This window comes from Martes martes (assembly GCF_963455335.1).
Source record: "Martes martes genome assembly, chromosome: 17".
In the NCBI taxonomy this organism is placed as follows: Eukaryota; Metazoa; Chordata; class Mammalia; order Carnivora; family Mustelidae; genus Martes; species Martes martes.
In genome coordinates this window covers 40467254-40486672 of record NC_137905.1, presented here as the reverse complement: position 1 = coordinate 40486672, position 19419 = coordinate 40467254, and the positions used below count along the sequence as shown (strand labels likewise).

The window sequence follows — 19419 nt, the reverse complement described above, 5'->3', positions numbered from 1 at the left end:
GCCCACATGACTGGTGTTTTCGCTTTGCGTAACATCCACGTCCATGTTTTAGCATGTGTCAGAATCTTCTTCCTTCTTAAGCCTGAAAAATATTCTGTTGTATGTGTGCAACACATTTTGTTTAACTGTACGTTGATGGACATTTGGGTTGGTTTCTACCTTTTGGCTGTTATGACTCATGCTGTCATGAATGTGGGTGTACGAGTATCGGTTTCCATCCTTTCCATCTGCTTTCAGTTCTTCGGGGAGTATACCCAAGAGGGAAATTGTTGGATCTTACGGTAACTGAGAATCAGATTTTTCACAACGTTCCGGAACACGTTCTTTATTTTTCCGTCTCTCCTTCTCGCTTTTGAGCAGCATGGTAAAATCAATATGACCCTGGTCTAATGTGCAAAAAAAATTTCCGATTGTAGGGGTTTTAAATCACCTGAAAGAGACATTTACTCATACTCCAAGTTACGACATGAGTCCTGCCATGCTCAGCGTGCTGGTCAAAATGATGCTTGCCCAAGCCCAAGAAAATGTGTTTGAGAAGATCTGCCTTCCTGGGATCCGGAACGAGTTCTTCGTGCTGGTGAAGGTGGCTCAGGAGGCTGCCAAGGTGAGCCCTCCGAGGTCACGTGACTTCCAGGGGTGTGGGCGGGACATGTCGATGTGGCCCCTGGAAGCAGTGGGGGCTTCCCATGGCAGCTTGCCCGTGACCTGGGCAGTGTGCCTGCCCTGGACTGAGCGCGAGCCTGCGTTTTCTTGGCAAGCTGTGGCGTTTCCGATACGGATCACTGATTCCATCTGCAGCTTAGCTGAAAACCCAGTATCATGACAGTTGCCTGAGCTCCCTGTGAACTCTGACGCTGGAAGAACTAGGAAGCGTTGGAGCTGCTCCCAGATTCTGGAGCAGGCGCCTGCAAGGCCCCTCCATAGAAGAAAGGGCTCTTTTTCTGCAGACTGGGTACATGAGCACCCCTGCGGCAGGCTCCCCCTTCCCAGCATTCCTTCCGTTGCAGGTGGGGGAGGTCTATCGGCAACTGCACACCGCCATGAGCCAGGCACCAGTGAAGGAGAACATCCCCTATTCCTGGGCCAGCTTGGCCTGCGTGAAGGCACACCACTACGGCGCCCTGGCCCACTACTTTGCAGCCACCCTTCTCATCGACCACCAGTGTAAGGCTTGTGGGCTTGGAGGCGCTGGGGCTTTGGTCAGGGTCGTGCTTCTAGAACATTCTATGCTGAATGAGTGCTATCTGTCTTGCCCTGGAGATGCTTACATGATTTAGGGGTTCTCCATTCCTGCTGTGGAGGAAGAGGGGGAATGTAATTCTGCCCAGGTTGGAGCAAACAGCTCCAAGGCGGTGACCTCTCCCCTGGCGTTAAGACCAGGGCTTGGACCAGGGTCAGAAGTTGTGAAGCGCTCACCTAGGTACTGAATCTAAGGGGATACCCCCAAACTCAGCATTCAAGATAACGTTTGGATATGATATTTAAAATGAATCAAAACTAAACAAACAAACAAAAAAATCCATGGTGCTCCAAATTTTAAATAAAGACTACAGATCAGTAGCAGTGCTGTGCAGGCCCACATTGGAGCCTGAAGCAAAGGGGAATTTTGATGTCTGTTCATCATGCATTTTTTAAGGGTACCTTTTGGTATTTAGAAAATTGTATTAAACTATCCTCTCTCCTGACTGCTGAGTGTTTGGTGCTCTTAAATTTTCAGCCCGAGGTGAGGGTCTTGTTCTCCTCACCCTAGTCTTGGTTCTGATCTGAGGTCAGGTGGGACTCTTGTTGTCATGAGCTCTAATTGAGGTCGTCCCACAGTAATGAAATGGGCAAGTTCCGGAGCCACACTACCCGGGTTCATAACAGAGCTCTGCTATTTACTAGCTGTGTGATCTCGGGCAAATTACCTAATTTTCTGGGCCTTTGTTTTCTCATCTGTTAAAAGGGGGCATGAAGAGAACCCATCTCATAGGGCTCTTGTGAAAATTACATGTCTATATGCAAAGCTAAATAGTGCCTTGTATCTTGTGGGCTCCCAGAAAGTGGTAGATGCCTACTGCTATTATTACTGCATAGTCTGATAGACGGGACAAGTCACATAAACCAGTCAGCAGTCACGGTAGCAACACACATGGGGCAGCAGTTGGACTCCTTTGGTGTAGTCACGGAAGGCTTCTCAGAGTCGGTGACATTTGAGTTGGACCTTGAAGTCTGAGGAACACTTTTGCAACTGAACAAGGAGGAAAAGGACAGCCAGAGCAAGCACGCTAGCCGAGCTCTGGAATGGAGGCCGGCATTGTTAAGTTTCCGGTGAGAGGTCTGGTGAGGCTAGAGAGGGGACGTGTGCCAGGGAGGATGGGTGCAGGCATGGAGGCCACCAGAGGCTTGAGGCTGGGCTGTGCTAGGAGGTTCCGTGAGGTGGGTAAGTTGGAAGAGGTAGAATGGGGGCTTAGAGCCAAAGCAGGAGCCTCTAGGGTGCGCCTGTCCCTGAGTGCCAAAAGACTTACAAGCTAGATGGCCAGGGGTGTGTCCAGGGGCTAGAAGGAGAACTAGTACCCCAAGTGCCTTATAAAACTGGAGAATGAAGGCAATTAGAGGAGGTTGAAAGAGACTTCTCTGAGGGTCCGCAGTACCACCTCGAGTCTGTGGTCACATCCACAAGAAGGGATTTACCATGTGGCTCTCACTGCAGTGAAGCCGGGAGCTGACGAGGACCATCAGGAGAAGTGCCTGTCCCAGCTCTACGACCACATGCCGGAGGGACTGACGCCCTTGGCTACGCTGAAGAATATCCACCAGCGCCGACAGCTGGGTATGCCTGGGCTGTCCCGCTCCCTCCCTCTTTGGGTCCCATTCCATGCCCAGCTGGTCCTGCTCACAGACCGCCCCAGATCGGTCCCCAGGGCAGGGCCCGGAGAGCGGGGCATCCTGGGTCATCCTGACCATTCTGGATCAGAAACCGTGGGGCGTGGTCTGCAGCCTCGGCAGGCCCCTGGGCCTGTGTTCTCGCAGGTTCTTTGAGGGCTCGGGCCTCCCAGAGTGGAGCCAGAGCTATGGCAGTCTTCCCACGCCCTCGTGGTCTGGGGAATGGCCCTTGGTCATCCAAACGTGGAAGGGCACGTTCGTTAATTTTCTTCTGTCACACCTAAGAACTGGTGATGGGTAGTTTGGTCTCTGCCAGTGTCCGAGAGAGTATCTCTTCCCATGTGCAAGCCTAAATTCCTCTACTAACCAGACCTGCTCCCTAACCCTCACGCACTTGCCCTTCTCACTGATGGCAACTCCAGCCTAGGGGTGTACAGGCCAAGAACCCAGGAGTCACCTGCCTTCAGCCTTCTTTCTCACCCCATAGACACTCCTAGACAACACGTCCCATATCTGACTACTAATTACCTACCACCTGGTCTAAGCCATGTGCACGCAGTGCTTACCTAATACACGTTGACTGCCTTCAGTCTCACACAGCCCTATGAGATACGCATAATATGATCCCTATTTTGCAGTTAAGGAAACAGGCCCAGAGCGGTCACGTGGCTCATAACCCAGAGAGGTCACGTGGCTCATAACTGGTCCCCTTGCTTTCTTCTTTATTCCTTCATACTCAGTTCCCATGGGTCACGTCACATCCGTCTTCTGCTCACATCCTAATGGGCTCCCATCTCACCCAGAGTAGGGGCAGAAGCTGTCACCCTGCATTTGTAAGGCAGGTGACATGTCTGGCTCCTGCTCCTCTCTGGCCTCATTCCCTGCCTTTCACTCCAGGCCTCACTCCCTCTGACCCCAGCCCCAAGCTCCTTGTAACCCTGGAATATACAAGCATACTCCTGCCCCAGGGCCTTTGCACTCACTGTTCCATCTTTCAGGAGTGCCCTTCTGTCAGATATCCATGTGGCTGCTCCCTTGCCTCCTTTAGGCCTCTGCTCAAAAGTTACCTTCAAGAAGTCCTTCCTGGATCGCCCATCATAAAAGAGCAACTTTCTGTTCCCAGTCTTCTTTTGCTAGATCTGCTACCTGCCCTGCTTTATTTCTCTCCCTAATCTTACACCCATGATCCATGACCGATTTCTTTGCTTGTTAATGATCTGTCTTCAACCTCCATGACATAAACTCCATGGCAACAGAGGCTAGTTTTTATTCATTGCTTCACCTCTAGTGCCCGGAACACTGGGTAACTATTTGCCAAATGAACGCTTTATAGACCCGAGTGAGCCTATCGCACATGGATTTAAGAGGGACTTAGGCTGTTCAGGCAGATCCTTCGGGAAGGAGAGGGTCCACCCCTCTGGGCCGGTCCTTGGGCGCCGGGCTCACCCTGAGGGACTCACACTGCCCAAGGTGGGGGCACCGTGTCACGTGGGGTCGGCTTTCTGGGGGCAGGCAAGTCGCACGTGCGCCGAGCCGTGGCGCTTCACGAGGAGTCCGTGAGGGAGGCCAGCCTGTGTAAGAAGCTTCGTAACATCGAGGTGCTGCAGGAGGTGCTGTCCGCCGCGCACCGGCGCTCCCAGCTCAAGGATGCCCAGCTCCGGGAGGACGACGACCTGCTGGACTTGATCGAAGCTCCTGACATCGTCTGTGAGTGACCTGGGAGCCTATGGTGGGTGCAGAGGGCACCCCTGTTACTCCGAGGGCTCAGCCTTGGTCCGCTCCTCTGGGAAGGCTTGGCCAGACCCTGAGTTACCTCTGCTCACTTGGTGCAGGGACTTTTTTATGGTCTTTGTTCTCGGTGACCTCCTGGTAGCCTGTGACCCCCCCCCCCCCAGTGTCAGGGTGCTCTGCTGCCTCGTTTCTGTCCCTGCCTCCCTCAGCACCCCCTTTGCTGACTGTTGTTGCTCCTGGCGTTGTCGGAGGTCTACTTTCGCCAGTTTGCCTCCTCCTAGATGCCCTTCCTTAAAGTCTCATAACCTGCCTGGGGCTGGCCGTCACCTCTAGTCGGGAGACCTCAGAAGCTACCTTGGCCTTGATGCTTCTGCTACGCTCCACCCCCGGATTGTGTCTGCCTCTAGGAATGCGTTCTGCTGTGTCAGCCTTCTTCCCTCCACCCCCCCACACACCCTCCCCCCACACCCCCCTCCGTGGTTTTAGAGCCAAACGCTTCCTTATTCCTTCCCCTATGTCTGCCCTTTCCCGTTCTCTCCTTCCTTCAGCACCAACATTTCCCTTCTTTATTTTTTTAGGACAAACCTTACTTTTACTATGAAATGAAAAGTCAATTTTCCACTGAGAGAGTGGAGCTGGGGGATGTGGGTAAATCTTTACCTTGGCAGTGAGAATCCTTCAAACCCGTGTTTATCATGTGTGCGTGTGTGTGGCGAGAACACTGGAGATCTGTCCTTTTGGCAATTTCAAGTAGACAATATAGTATTGTTAACTGTAGTCACTGTGCTGTGTGTTGGATCTCTAGAACTCATTCATCTTGCACAACTGAACCTTTGTACCTTTGACCAACATTGCCTCATTCCCTACCCCCATTTTCACCGCACCATTCTGCTGTCTGCTTCTATGAGCTTGACTGTCTTACATTCCACGTATAAGTGACGTCATGCACCACCAGCTCTTTCTAGGCATTTCCAAGACGTTAATTACGTCCTGGCTTTGGGAAGATGGAGATGAACAGTATTGGTGAGGGGGCTGCGCGTTCTGTCCCAGGAGGCAGGAGTTGAGGGTCCTCTCTGAGAAGTGACTTCACAGTTAAGGAATGACTAGGGAAGGGGAGGGGAGTGGCCCAATCAAGGGAACCCCCTTTGTCCATAGCTTCTTCCACCCCACTTCCTACACCTCTGTCTCTGAAGTTCCACCTCAGTTTCCAGGAACTAGAGACAGAGCCCTGCTCAAGATGGCATCTTGGGCTTGTCTGTGGTAATGCTGGCTGATACCTACTGAGCATTTGAGGTCTGCCAGGCACAATAGTAAGCACCCTACGTATACAGAATCTCATTCAACTCTCCCTCCAGTTCTATACGGGACTAGGATTGCCCTCATCTTAAAGATGACACAGTAAAGGTTTAGGGAAACCATATTCTTTGCCCTGGGTGACCAAGCTGGTAGGTGAAGGCAGGAATGGCACTCCGTGATTCCCCTTCATGGATACTGGCCCTCTCCTTGGCCCCTTTGCCCGTACAGTGTGCTCTGTGGCCACGAGGTAGAGACACGACCTCCATGGAGGAGGGGAATGTGGCTCCTGACGAGGCTGTCCAGGCCACTCTGGTAATGGATGGGCACCCGGGTTGCGCCTAACACTGTGTCAGGCAGCTTGTAAGAAGCCACAGGCCATCCTGTGAGTAGAGAGCTGTGTTCTACCTTGGCAGAACCAGGCTTCTTCCTCAGATTTTCTTTTTATACTGCGCTTCTTGTATACTTAGCTTGCTTGGGGATCCTATGTTAGGAGCTGACTAGCCTCCCATGAATAGAATGGTGGAGATTTAAGCTCTCAGTGGACACAACTTGGCAAACTGACATCCCGCTAAAATCCTCATCTCACACGTGAATGATGAGACGGGGAAGCTCAGCTTACCCAGGGCAGTGTGCTGAGAGATACAGTACTTCTCCTGTGATAGCCACACTTGAAATGTAGGTGACTTCTCAGTTGGGTTTCATGAGTGCCAAAGAAAGTCCGCTAGAATATACGTACTCTCCTTGAAGGTGGGGGCTGTGTCTGATTGTCACTACTCTGTCCCAGCCCCAGAGCAAGGTACGGCTCATGGTAGGTGCCCAGATGGAACGTACGGGTAACACTGGGCCAGGGGGTTGACCAGTAGTCCATCTTCCATACTACTTGTCTAGACCAAGAGGAAGGCCAAGAGACCAGGAGAAAGGTCGTCTTCTCTTCCCTTCAGCAAGAAGCCCTAGACCTGGGTTTTCAAGGATCATTTTCAGTTACAGAAACATTTACCCTTTCCCTTTTAATATTTTTTTCCAGCTAAAACTGAGCAAGAGGTTGAAATCATACTGCCACAGTTCTCCAAGGTGACAGTGACAGACTTCTTCCAGAAGCTGGTATGTTGAGTGCTTATTTCCTAGTGACCCAAGGGGACAGCTCATATAAGTTGTAAGTATATAGCTATTTTTAGATTTTTTAAAAAGATTTTATTTATTTATTTGACAGAGAGAGAGATCACAAGTAGGCATAGAGGCAGAGAGAGAGAGAGAGAGAGAGAGAGAAAGAGAGAGAGGAGGAAGCAGGCTCCCCACTAAGCAGAGAGCCCGATGTGGGACTTGATCCCAGGACCCTGAGATCATGACCTGAGCCGAAGGCAGAGGCCATTTTAGATTTTTTTTTTTTTAAAGTAGGCTCATTGCCCATTGTGGAGCCCAACACATGACTTTGAGATCAAGACCTCAGCCAAGAAATGAAGAGTCAGACTCTTAACCAGCTGAGTCACCCAGGTGCCCCGATAACATTAGACTTTTTAAATTAGGGACTTTATACAATTTTTGTTGAGATGATTTTTCAGAAGATTTTATTTATTTATTTATTTGAGAGAGCAAGAGAGCACAAGCAGGGGGAGCCACAGAGGGAGAAGGAGAAGCAGGCTCCCCGCCAAGCAGGGAGCTCGATGTGGAGCTCGATCCCAAGATGCTGAGATCATGACCTGAGCCTCAGACACTTAACTGACTGAGCCACCCAGGCGCCCCAAGATTTTATTCATTTGAAAGAGAAGAGAGAGTGTGTGCATAGGAGCAGGGGGAGAAACAGAAGGAGAGGGATAAACAGACCCATGGTGAGTGCAGAGCCTGACACGGGACTCAATCCCAGGACCGTGAGCTCATGACCTGAGCTGAAATCGAGAGCTGAACACTCAACCAATTTAGCCACCCAGAAGCCCCTAAGATGATTTTTTAAAGAACATTTTCTTGGGGCACCCGGGTGGCTCAGTGGGTTAAGTGTCTGCCTTCAGCTCAGGTCATGATCCCAGGGTCCTGGGATTGAGCCTGGAGTTGGGCTCTCCACCCAATGGAGAGCCTGCTTCTCCCTCTCCCACTCTCTCTGCTTTTGCTCTCTCTCACTCGTCAAATAAATAAAATACTTTTTAAAAACAAACATTTTTTAGAAAATATATTGACTATTTTAGAGAAAATGGCAGTTAATATCCTTGGATGACTGCTGTAGCAAGTATTATCCCTGATGGTGTCACTGGTCTCTGAACAAGGCCGAGTGACATCTGGGAGGATGACAGGGTGACATTTCCTGTAGCTTTCAAGTGCCCGATTCAGCCTTCACTTACCTAATGATGCTCTGTTCCAAAGGGCCCCTTGTCAGTGTTCTCGGCTAACAAGAGATGGACACCTCCTCGAAGCATTCACTTCACTGCAGAAGAAGGGGACTTGGGATTCACCTTGAGAGGAAACTCCCCCGTTCAAGTCCACTTCCTGGATCCTCACTGCTCAGCTGCGGTAAGCGTGCGCCTCTCTAGACTGGGAGCAGAGCTCGTGGGTCAGACCGGTCACATGCCAAGAGTGCTGGCCAACCCAGTCTAGCTGGGTGTGTGAATGAATTTAGGATTCCTTTGTGTGAAGGGTCTGACTATGTGAAAGTCCTCTCAAGTGTGCTACCTGTTTAGAGAGCAAAGGATTCACATGCTCTGTGGATTTTATTTATGTACTTGGGAACTGATCCAGGGATGAGAATGAACGGAACACTGACCTTCCTGGAAATCCTCCGTTTGTAGCTGGCAGGGGCCAAGGAAGGGGATTATATCGTTTCCATTCAAGATGTGGATTGCAAGTGGCTGACAGTGAGTGAGGTCATGAGGCTGCTGAAGGCCTGTGGCAGGGACGGCGTGGACATGAAGGTCGTGAGCCTGCTGGACTTCACCTCATCTATGGTAAGCGCTGATAGCCTGGTGGGGAAAACAGCCATGTAGAGCGAGGCCGGCCTGAGCCCAGCCCCAGGGGTGTGCCTGGCCCTGTGCTTCCTGCCTGTGTTAATGATCTTTGTCATCTTTGTCAATGAGCGTGTCCTCGCTGGAACGTGCTCGTTAGCCCAGAGATCATTGAAAAACTTTGTAAAAAATGCTGTAGATGAAGGAACCAGCTGGTTTATTTTTCTGATTAAGGTTTTTAAAAGATATTTTATTTATTTATTAAAAAAGACTTTATTTGAGAAAGTGAGAGAGAGAGAGAGCGCACACAAGCATGGGCATGGGGGAAGGGCAGAAGGAGAAGCAGACTGCCTTCTGAGCAGCTCGATCCCAGGACCCCAGGATCATGACCTGAACTGAAGGCAGACGCTTAACCCACTGAGCCACCCAGGCGCCCCTAAAGATTTACTTGAGAGAGGGAGAGCGTGTGTGAGGGAGAAGTGGAGAATCTCAAGCAGACTCCCCACTGAGCACGAGCCAGACGCGGGGCTCGATCTCACGACCCTGGGATCGTGACCTGAGCCAAAACCAAGAGTTGGATGCTCAACCAACTGAGACACCCAGGCACTGCCTGATTAAGTTCTTTTTTTATGACAAAAGTCATATGTACTCTCAGTCCAAAAAAAAAAAATTAAAAATACTGAAGTGGTAGACGAGGGCTTGAGATGACGTGCGGAAGCCCCTGTCCACATAGCAGAGACAGCATTAGCTGTTCCCTGGGAGATCTCGGGAAGTGCCTGGTGCCTGTGCAAGTTCATGTGCACAGTTATACCCTTTTTTCTCCCCAGGTGGGACAATCGTTGTGCATGTCCCCTTCCACACTTGGTCGCCGTTCCTTATGGACCTTAGACACTTCCCTTCATGACAGTAGTCATTCAGCAGATAGTGACGGCGCATCCCATGTGTGTCGGGCCCTCCCTTGGGGTCAGCGCTATGGCCGAGCTGGTCGGATGCCGTCCCTGCTGGCACTAAATATGCCAGTTGTGATTCTGAAAATACAGCGTGCCGTGTGACAGAATGTCCAGAGGTGGGAAAGGCTGCTCTAGAGAGGGCTTGCACCGAGACACAAGTGACAGGGACGATCCCGCCATCTAAGGAGGCACTCTGGGGAGCATCCTGGGTTGGGGGACCAACAGGTGCAGAGAGTCCCTGGAGCAGGAAGAAGCTTCTGCGGGAGGATCTGAAAGAGTCCTTTGAGCTGGAACAGGGCGACAGGGAGGGAGTGGCAAGAAATGCGGTGGGAGGGAGGCAGGGCCTCGTTGGCAGCTGTGGGAGCTCGGGAGCCGTGGAGCCTCTGGAGAAGGGGATGCTTGGTTCAGAAGGACGTCTCACGTGTTGCCTGGGGAGGCTGGCTGGATGGTGGCAGCAGGAGCTGGCTAGAGCAGGTGTCCCGGCCAGCGAGCTTAGCAGCTTCCATTAGGGTGGGTGACGGCCAAAGTAGAGAGAGGTATACAGGGATTTCTAGATGATTTGTGTAAAAAACATGGTGGAGAGAAAAATGACTCCCCAAGCTCGGGCTTGAACCAAGGCACCATTTTTCGTAATGATGGGGAAGAGGCCAGGGGCGAAGGGGGGAGAGGAGAGAGAAAACGGTTGTACCATGAATATCTTACGTGATGCTAGAGACATCTGGATGTAGTGTGCAGTAGGCAGCTGGATGTCCACATCTTCAGTTCAAGGGAGAAGTCAGAGCTAGAAATAAACATCAGAGACTCACCAACACAGAGATGCTATTTAAAGCTGTGAAGAGAGTAAGTGATGTTACCTACGAGGGGCTGAGGGTCAAGGACTCAACCTTGAGACACCGCAAGCATCTGGAGGTCAGTTGGAGGAGAAGCAGGCACAAAGGAAGTTGCGGAGCGGCATTCAGAGAGAGGGGATAGAAAGAAGCTTCTGGAATCGAGAGAAGAAAATCCTGCCAAGGGAAAACGGTTGGTTGTGTAGAGTACAGTTAAGAGGTGGAGTTGTGTTCGTTATATTTGGCAGCAGGACAAAAAGACACTTCTCATGGAAAGATGGAAACAGAACTCTGATGAGAGAGGGCTGGAGAGGGAATGGATCGTGTGAGTGCTTTGATAAGAAGTGTCCAGAACAGGCTAATCCACAGAAGCACAACGTAGAGTAGTGGTTGCCAGGGGTTGGGGGTCAGGGAACTGGGGGTAACTGCTGATGAGTTCAGGGTTTCTTTTTGGAGGGGAAGGAACTGTTTTGAAATTAGGTGGCAATGGTGTTCGCACAACTCGGAATAGACTCAAAACCACGGAGTGTTATTAAGGTGGTGAATTTTAAGGTATGAGAATTTTTGCTCCATTGAAAAGCTAAAGAAGATGAAGTTGGACTCCCGGAGCATCTAGGGGGAAGGGATCATTGAGAAATGGAATTCTTAGGGGCAGAAGGTATGGAATTGGTGGGCAAGGGATCAGGGTCCCAACCAAAAACAAAAGAAGTTTGTCCAAAGGCAAGGTAAATGAAAGAGCTGGGCTCAGCACTAGAGGGCTGGGGCGTGTGTGTGTGTGTGTGTGTGTGTGTGTGTGTGTTGCACAGCACAAGGTGTGGTTTTATGAGGAGAAAGGCTTATTCTTTCCATCTGGTAATAACTGTGAGCCAGGCCCATGAAGAAGCTGAGGTAGAGGTAAAAAGCAAGACTTTCTAGACTCAGACTGCCTGGAAAGGAATCCTGGCTTTACTACCCGTGGTGACCTTGGGCGTTAGGGACTGGCTCTGAGCTGCAGGAAGATGGGAAGGGGGTGCCTACCATGGGATATGTGTCCTTCACGAGAGGTGTAACAATAACCATGATAAGGTTATTGTTTTCACCCAGCAAGGTCTTAGACTGTGGCGACTAAGCAGTGTTTTTAACTGCTGGATCTTTGCTCCAAATGAAACCAGATAATGAGAATAAAGCCCAGAGTCCTGGCTAAATGGCTTATCTGCTACCCCATGCTTTGGATTGCGGTGGGCACCCATAGCACTCCTCCATGGAGCGCATTTGGAATCCTGCTGATGTAACCGAGAGACCCCAGGCCTGGAATTGGGCCCTGCCTTCTGGGAACCAAGCTGTGTGTCCTTCAGCAAGTTAATACCCTCCCTAGTAGAATTGTTTCCTCGTTTGTACAAAATGGGATGAGTGCCGGGCTCCCTATCGCAGTGAGTCAGAGGAGTGCCTCAGGAATATTTGGAGAATGGGTAGTGGGGAGCATGGTGCTTGAGGACAAGAAAAAGAGAATGGCAGGAAGGGGGCAGACACGGGGGTGTGAGCTGGGAGAGGGACATAGGGAAAGTATAGCATAGTGCTATCAGGAGGACATGTGTGGGGCTTCGAGAGACATCTAGGAGAGAAGGAATGGATTTACTAGGATAACGTTAGGAGTGCCAGGTAAAGAGGTGCCCAGTAGAGGTTTGGGATCGGGGTTAGAGTTCCGAGGGAGGCCGGTCGGCTTGGTGAATATCCCCCAGTAACGTGCAGCCCTTTGGGTGCAGGCCTGGGGGGAGGCAAAGGGTGGAGTTTTAACTAGACTTGGCATTGGCTGGTTGAAATACAGGAGAGAATCGAGGGTATTTGTAAGGGAGTGCTCATAAAGACGCCTAATGGACTTTGAGCAAGTGAAGGTTGAAAGATGTTTGCAGGCATGAAATCTACACCCAGATCTGTTTATTATTGTTTTTAATGGGAGTGCGCATGCCTGTCCTGTAGAGTATGGTGGGAGTAAATGGCAGTTTTATAGAAAAGGAAGGGGCATCTTCATCCAAAGGAACCAGCCTCCAAAGGGACAGTTTAGAGTGAATACACCTCCTCTATTGTCCCACCTCTCAAATTCCTTGATTTCTATTACGAATATCGTCCCCTGCCACTTTAGATACGTGTATGTATATTTAAAGGCCTGGTTTCAGTGCCTGGAACATAGTAGATGTTCGGTAAACATTTGGTGAACAAAGCAATTCCAGTGTTAGGCAAACATTGGAAGCTGGGGATAACCCACATGGAAGGTTCCAGAAAATAAGTATCTGCAGGTTTCCTATTTGAACCCCCACAATATTTTAAAACTTAATAATAGTGCTTACTGGGCACAGAGTTTCAGCTGGGGAAGATGAGGAAGTTCTGAACAGAAATCATGGTTACTTCAGGGGAAAGGCCTGGAAGTCAAGGTATGAGGGACACCTACTGTTCAGTATATGTATTTTCATATTGTTGAGCATGAATATTACTTCTACAAATAGAATTATTACCTTAAAAAGTGAGTAGTGGTCTCTAGCCTAAAATGAGCCTATTCCTTAAAAGCTTTGTTTTTAAGATCCTAATTCTCTTTAAGCGTTAAGTCACCCAAGTTCCAGAATTTTATCAACTTTATTTTAAAAATGATGCCGTAAGCGGAGAATGCGAGCCTCAGACTTTGCAATCACTTATCAATGATCTTGAGGACTTCTAACACTATTTTTCTTCTTTCCCATGTGCAGCATAATAAGTGTGCGACATACTCTGTGGGAATGCAGAAAACCTACTCCATGATCTGCTTGGCCATAGATGATGATGATAAAACTGATAAAACCAAGAAAATCTCGAAGAAGCTTTCTTTTTTGAGTTGGGGCACCAACAAGAACAGACAGAAGTCGGCCAGCACCTTGTGCCTCCCGTCAGTTGGGGTCGCAAGGCCTCAAGTCAAGAAGAAGCTCCCCTCTCCCTTCAGCCTTCTCAACTCCGACAGTTCTTTGTACTAATGTGAGGAAACAAAAAACGTCCAGGCCCCAGATGTCTCCGGTGCTGACCAGGCCTTCATATTTGTGCCACAATGGGAAATTTCTCAATATTCGCAAATCCCATTTTCTCACTGGGTAAACTCACGATTGGTAGGTCTTCGTGAACGAAAGTAACAAGAAACCTCGAGAAATCCGGGGAGTGTCACCATGTTGCTGCAAGTTATTTATTATATAAAGTATTGTAAATAGAACGGTGTTGAAAATAGGGCTATTTTTAACGGCTACAGTAACAATTTGTAGTTACTATCAGAATTAAATAGGTTTACCTCTGTTGGTCCTACTTGTAATCATTTCTAGCCTTGGGTAATAGATCATTCCTTAATTCAGAATTCATGACCCCCAATTAAGGCAGCTCAAAGGACTGTAACGATTTAGTTATATTACTAAGTTAGTATTACTAAGAAATGTTCCGAAGAGCTACTTCCTAAGGGGAATTCATGAACCTAAAATGTTAAGATTTTATGATTATTTCTAAATAATATGAATGCTATTTCCAGATAAAGTCTAGTGCCAAATTTCTCATAACTTACCAGATAAAAACAAAACAAAACAAAAAAAAAACCACATACAATTTAGGAGCTGTGTTGCTTCTAGTCTGATGTCATTTACAAGTTGCTAACACAGTGGCAGTGTTAGATGGGGACGCTATCTACAAGGTAGACGATATGCTGTTTGATACTCAAAACGTTTTTGTTTCAAGTAGAAAATACGTAATTATGTATCTTAAGAGTCTTTAAGATGGGTTAGAAACATTTTAAAAGGTAAGATATAAATGATTCTAGTTTAAAGCTCTATTTGACTTTTTCAAGTGACGTTCTTACCTGTCAATTTCTCTTGCCATAAGTTGGATGATGCTGTGATTCTAGTAAGATTCACGGTTGACATAGTACAAGTTACATAGCTAAAAAAAAAAAAAAAAAAAGCATTGTACTCTATTTTTGAGAATTAACAAGAACATAAAATATTTTCTAGTGTGCAATATCAAAAGGGAAGCAACCACATTTGGGGAAGTGTATCCACTGCTGTTAGGGACATTTTTGTATAAATATTTAAATAAACATTCATTTGCCTGAGATGATGTTCTGTTTTTGTTTTTTTACTTTTTTGCACTTATTTCACTCCTCTTTCAAATTGTTTCTACCCTAATGCACAAAATGTTCTTATGCTTTGGTTTTTATAGTGACTTAACATTTCACAAAACAGGACTTACAGAAGTTTTAAGTTATCTTAGTATCTTTGAAAATGTGGCATCTTTAAGTGCATTTATGTTTCTAATTTAAATTCAGTTAATTAACATGGAATGTATTAGTTTCAGAGGTAAAGGTCAGGGATTCATCAGTCTTATAGGATACCCAGTGGTCATTACATCACACGCCCTTGGTGTCCATCACCCAGTTACCCCATCCCTCCACCCCCTCCTCCAGCAACCCTGTTTCCTACGATTGAGTCTCTTATGGTTTGTCTCCCTAATTTTTTTTTCCTCTTCCCCTGTGATCCTGTTTTGTTACTTAAATTCCACACACTAGTGAGATCATATAATTCTTTCTCTGATTGACTTATTTCACTTAGCATAATACTCTCTAGTTCTATCCATGTCGTGGTAAATGGCAAGATTTCTTTTTTTAACGGCTGAGTAGTATTCCATTATGTATATATACCTCCTCTTTATCCATTCATCTGTTGATAGACATCTGGGGTCTTTCCATAGTTTGGCGATTGTGGACATTGCTGCTATAAACATTGGGGTACAGGTGCCCCTTCGGATCACTACATTTGTATCTTTGGGGTAAATGCCCAGTAGTACGATTGCTGGGTTGCTGGGTAGCTCTATTTTCAACTTGTTGAGGAACCTCCACTCTGTTTCTCAGAGTGGCTAAGTGCATGTCTTTTTTGAACAGCCGATTGTACCCTTTCATCCCCACCCCAGGCTCTCCCCCATGGATGCGTCTGCCCTGCCATTTTCCTACAGATCTGCCTCCTGTTGGGCTATACACTGCCAAACACATTCTTTTCCTCCTGCGTATACGCTCGCTTTTTACCTTTAAAAGGGAACTCCAAACTCCAGGCTGTGTTCAGAAGGCATGCTCAGTGACTAAGAACAAACTGTGCAGCTACCAGGAAGGGAGGGAGGGAGGGAGGAAGGAAGAAAAAAAGGCAGTACAATTGTTTATTTACACTGGCAACACCCTTAAAACAGCAAGCCATATTAAGACCACGTTGGAAGAACACTGGCTCTGCCACCAGGAACAAGGGGTTTATGGTACACAGCACAGCACTTCATTGTAGGCCTCTTTCCTTTAGAAGGTCACATCTACCTCCTGATCTGATTAGACCTTTCCATGATAGACACTGGTCAATCTGCCCAGGCCGGCTTTTTGCTGAATTTGAGAGTCCATTAGTAAACTCTCTCAGGAAGATCCCCAGGGGCTCATTCTCTCTCTCTTTTAAAGACTTTGTTTTTGTTTTTAGATTTATTTATCTATTTTGAGAGAAAGGGAGAGGGAGAATCCCAAGCGGACTCCATGCTGAACATAGAGCCCAGTGAGGGGCTCGAGCTCACAACTGTGAGATCGTGAGCTGAGTCGAAACCAAGAATTGGACACTCAACCAATTGCATCACCCAGGGGTCCCTGTTTGTGTGTGTGTGTGTGTGTGTGTGTGTGTGTGTGTGTGTGTGTCTTTTTTTTTTTTTTAAGACTGGTTTTTTTAAGTAATTGGTACCCCCAAGGTGGGGCTCATTCACAACCCCGAGATCAAGAGTCACATGCTCTACTGACTGAGCCGACCAGGCGTGCCCTCCATGCCTCCTCTTCCACTAGCAGCTCAAGGGCCATGCTATCTGGAACCCACTAACTTAAACGCCCATACCCAGAGAGCAAGACAGGGTAACTGGGAGCTTCCATGCACGCCTCACCCCTGTCACTCATTACGTGCTATGAAAGGAAGGTCTTTGTTCTCCCTTTTTAAATATGAAAACTGAACACGATCCAGTCGCTTGCGGTCCAAGCTGTGAGAAGAGTCGTCAGCTGGGCTGTGTGAAGAAGGCTTGAATGTGCTGTGCTGCTGCTTGTCCCACAACTGGCTCTAGTTCTCGGACGGAAGCATTACTTAGCTGTTGGATACTTGGGAACTTCTGAAGCAGAAGGGGGGCTTTAACTTTTCCAACTCCTGGGATCTGTTGCACAGTTCGAAGGAGGGATAGCTCAGGGATCTGACCGCGTTTCTTACGGAGGAAAGGGTTCTTGCTGGGCTCTTTGGTTTGTTCTTGAACCTAAACCAATAGTAAAGGGAAAGCACGTGAGCGCCCTCTAGAGGACCGGCAGTTCTCTTAAAAATTTACAGAAATTTAGTTTTGCTTTTTCCATTTGGTCCAGCCTGACTTACCCACTACAAATGTTTTTATATACCATGAATATAATTTTTTAAATTTTTAAAAAGATTTCTTTATTTATCTGATAGAGAGAGAGAGATATCACAAGGAGGCAGAGACAGGCAGAGAGGGGGAAGCAGGCTCCCCACTGAGCGGAGAGCCCGACATGGGGCTCAATCCCAGGACCCTGAGATCATGACCCAAGCCGAAGGCAGAGGCTTAACCCACTGAGCCACCCAGGCGCCCCCCATGAATATAATTTTTCACGCAACAGCAAAATTACTGAAAGAGGAACCACGTGAGTACACAAAGGACTAAGAGAAAATCTGATTAAAACTTGGATTTTCAGAATGCTTAGGATAAAGCAATGCAAACATACTCTGAGGAATTCAAACATGTTCCTGTGGCCCACTAAAAAATGATTCAGTTGTATGGGATTAAATTTTTTTAAAGATTTTTTTTTTTTTGAGAGTGAGAGAGAGTGACCAAGCACGTGTGCACAAGTAGCAGGGAGGGGCAGAGGGAGAAGCAGACTCCCCGCTGAGCAGGGAACCCGATGCAGGACTTGATCCCAGGACCCTGGGATCATGACCTGAGCGGAAGGCAGATGCTTAACTGACTGAGCCACCCAGGCACCCAGTATGGGATTAAATTAAAACGAAACTGGACCTGCTTGGTACAGGACCTGGAGAGAGCTTGCCTGTAAAAGGAAAAACCCAGTTTTCAGTTAGTGGTGGATACAGGAAGGCAGTCGATAGCATTACATCAGGAGAAGTTAGGACCAGACAAGCAAGGCATAAGGTGGAGAAGGGAGAGAGTGACCTATGAACGACATGGGGTGGTTCTCAATCCTAGCTACACATCAAAAGGGAAATTTAAAATCCACAGTACAACACAAATTGATGCTTAAGGCCCTACCCTGACATTCTGACTTTTAATTGGCCTGCGGTAAGGTTCATGTATCGTTCTTAAAAGTTCCTCAGGAAATTCTCAAGCACAATCAAGATGAATAATAAGTGAAGACTGATTGAAAAATCAGGTTTTTTGTTTTCTAAAAAAGATCATCTGTGGGGCACCTGGGTGGCTCAGCTGGTTGTCTACCTTCGGCTCAGGTCATGATCTCAGGGTCCTGGGATAGAGACCCAGATTGGGCTCCCTGCTCAGCCTTGAGTCTGTTTTTCTCTCTCTCTCTCTACCCCTCTGCCTGCTTGTGCACTCTCTCATAACTGAATAAATACATAACCAAATAAAGGATCATCTGCTTTGGACCGCAGCTGACCACAGATAAGTGAGGACTACTGCAGACAGGACTGATGGATTGCACCGACAGCAAGGGCAGCAGCTGGAGTGATAGATCCAAGAAGCTCAGGTGAGAGTCTGTAAGGCAGGGCTCCTGCAGAGGAGTAGGAATCAGTACTTACCAACTGGGTGATAAGGCAGGACGCTTCCATTGGGCTGGCCACTGGAAGCAACACCATCCCAAGGTCCAGCACCGTAAACTTCTGTATGGCCGAGAAGTATTGTTCACTCGTCCGCGTTTTCTCAACTATTACAATCCCTTGAAGATTACTGGACTTTAAAAGGAAGGGAAAAACCGAAACAGTAAACCATTTTGTAACAAAACTATCTCCAGTTTAAGAAAACTCAGTCCAAGAGTGCTTCGAATGGCCAATGGTTGCATATAAATTATTCCAAAGGATGGAGGAGGGGGCGGATGGAAGTCAATTTTACGTTTCAGTATCTTCAATTCAGTACTTACATTTCTAACCCGAACAAGCCTCTTCCTGTAGCCATTTCCTGCCACCAAATCAGCTTCGGTGACATAAAGAATGCAAGATCTGCTTGACAAGTAAAAATCTACCGGTGCCAGGCCATCCTCAAACACGATTTTAATTTTCCCTTAGAACACAGACAAGAAAAAAAGAGTTCCGTGAGGGCTGGGTTGAAAGGCGACGGTAGGTAGCACGTTTTGAAAAAGCTTGGGAGAGGGCTTATGCACAGGCAGCCCACCGACCTTGCATCCCCTGCGCGAGCTGCGACCCGCGCCACTTCTCGTTGGCCACAACATGCCCAAAAGGCACATGCATGGGGCCTGTGCCCTCAGGAGGGTTCCTGGACATCGGCGGCCTCGATCTAATAAGGAAAACAGAAGACAGCATTTGAGCAGGCTCTCCCGCACACGGCCCCACGTCCCCCTCGCAGTCGGGGCCTCTCCGGCAGGAGCCCGCTTCCAAGGTCTTTAAAAGACCAAATTATTTCCCAAAGTCTAAGACCCAGGAGATTCCCGTCCTCGTAGCCGGAGTGCCTCCTTTTCGTCACCTGGGGCTCCTGGCACCCCCCCACTATCGGTCTGCGCAACGGCTGCCAGCGCCCTCAGCCAGGAGACCCCCAGCTTTCACCCGAGGTGCGCCACTTCCGGTTTCCCTCCAGTGCGCT

The 19419-nt window shown here is 48.2% G+C and overlaps 2 protein-coding genes across 3 annotated transcripts in view; one reads left to right on the top strand and one right to left on the bottom strand.

The window, feature by feature from the left end:
- RHPN2 (rhophilin Rho GTPase binding protein 2) overlaps positions 1-14686 on the top strand; it is a 56414-nt gene extending 41728 nt beyond the window's left edge. The window contains exons 8-15 of the mRNA XM_080827972.1: positions 417-604; positions 1008-1164; positions 2693-2812; positions 4378-4572; positions 6917-6993; positions 8245-8391; positions 8667-8822; positions 13314-14686. Coding sequence (XP_080684098.1) covers positions 417-604; positions 1008-1164; positions 2693-2812; positions 4378-4572; positions 6917-6993; positions 8245-8391; positions 8667-8822; positions 13314-13574 — 1301 coding nt within the window. The 3' untranslated portion in view covers positions 13575-14686. The remainder of the gene's footprint in view (positions 1-416; positions 605-1007; positions 1165-2692; positions 2813-4377; positions 4573-6916; positions 6994-8244; positions 8392-8666; positions 8823-13313) is intronic.
- A 1081-nt stretch (positions 14687-15767) lies between these two features.
- Positions 15768-19414, bottom strand: FAAP24 (FA core complex associated protein 24). 2 transcript variants are annotated; one of them, XM_080827978.1, is made up of 5 exons: positions 19383-19414; positions 18998-19116; positions 18743-18882; positions 18405-18557; positions 15768-16884 (listed from the first exon to the last, which is right to left on the bottom strand). In XM_080827978.1, the coding sequence occupies exons 2-5, from the start codon at positions 19101-19103 to the stop codon at positions 16636-16638; spliced, it is 648 nt and encodes a 215-aa protein (XP_080684104.1). In that variant the 5' UTR covers positions 19104-19116; positions 19383-19414; the 3' UTR covers positions 15768-16635. The 2 variants fall into 2 exon arrangements, with proteins under 2 accessions (XP_080684104.1, XP_080684105.1); XM_080827979.1 differs by lacking the exon at positions 19383-19414 and adding an exon at positions 19303-19348.
- Between the last annotated feature and the right edge of the window lie 5 nt (positions 19415-19419).

What these genes read in the sequence shown, in the direction of transcription:
- FAAP24 (XM_080827978.1), bottom strand. Translation starts at nt 19,103, where the DNA reads ATGTCCAGGAACCCTCCTGAGGGCACAGGCCCCATGCATGTGCCTTTT. An exon ending in GCTCGCGCAGGGGATGCAAG is followed by an intron (nt 18,883 to 18,997) that starts GTCGGTGGGCTG and finishes CTGTGTTCTAAG; the next exon opens with GGAAAATTAAAATCGTGTTT. An exon ending in GGCTTGTTCGGGTTAGAAAT is followed by an intron (nt 18,558 to 18,742) that starts GTAAGTACTGAA and finishes TTCCTTTTAAAG; the next exon opens with TCCAGTAATCTTCAAGGGAT.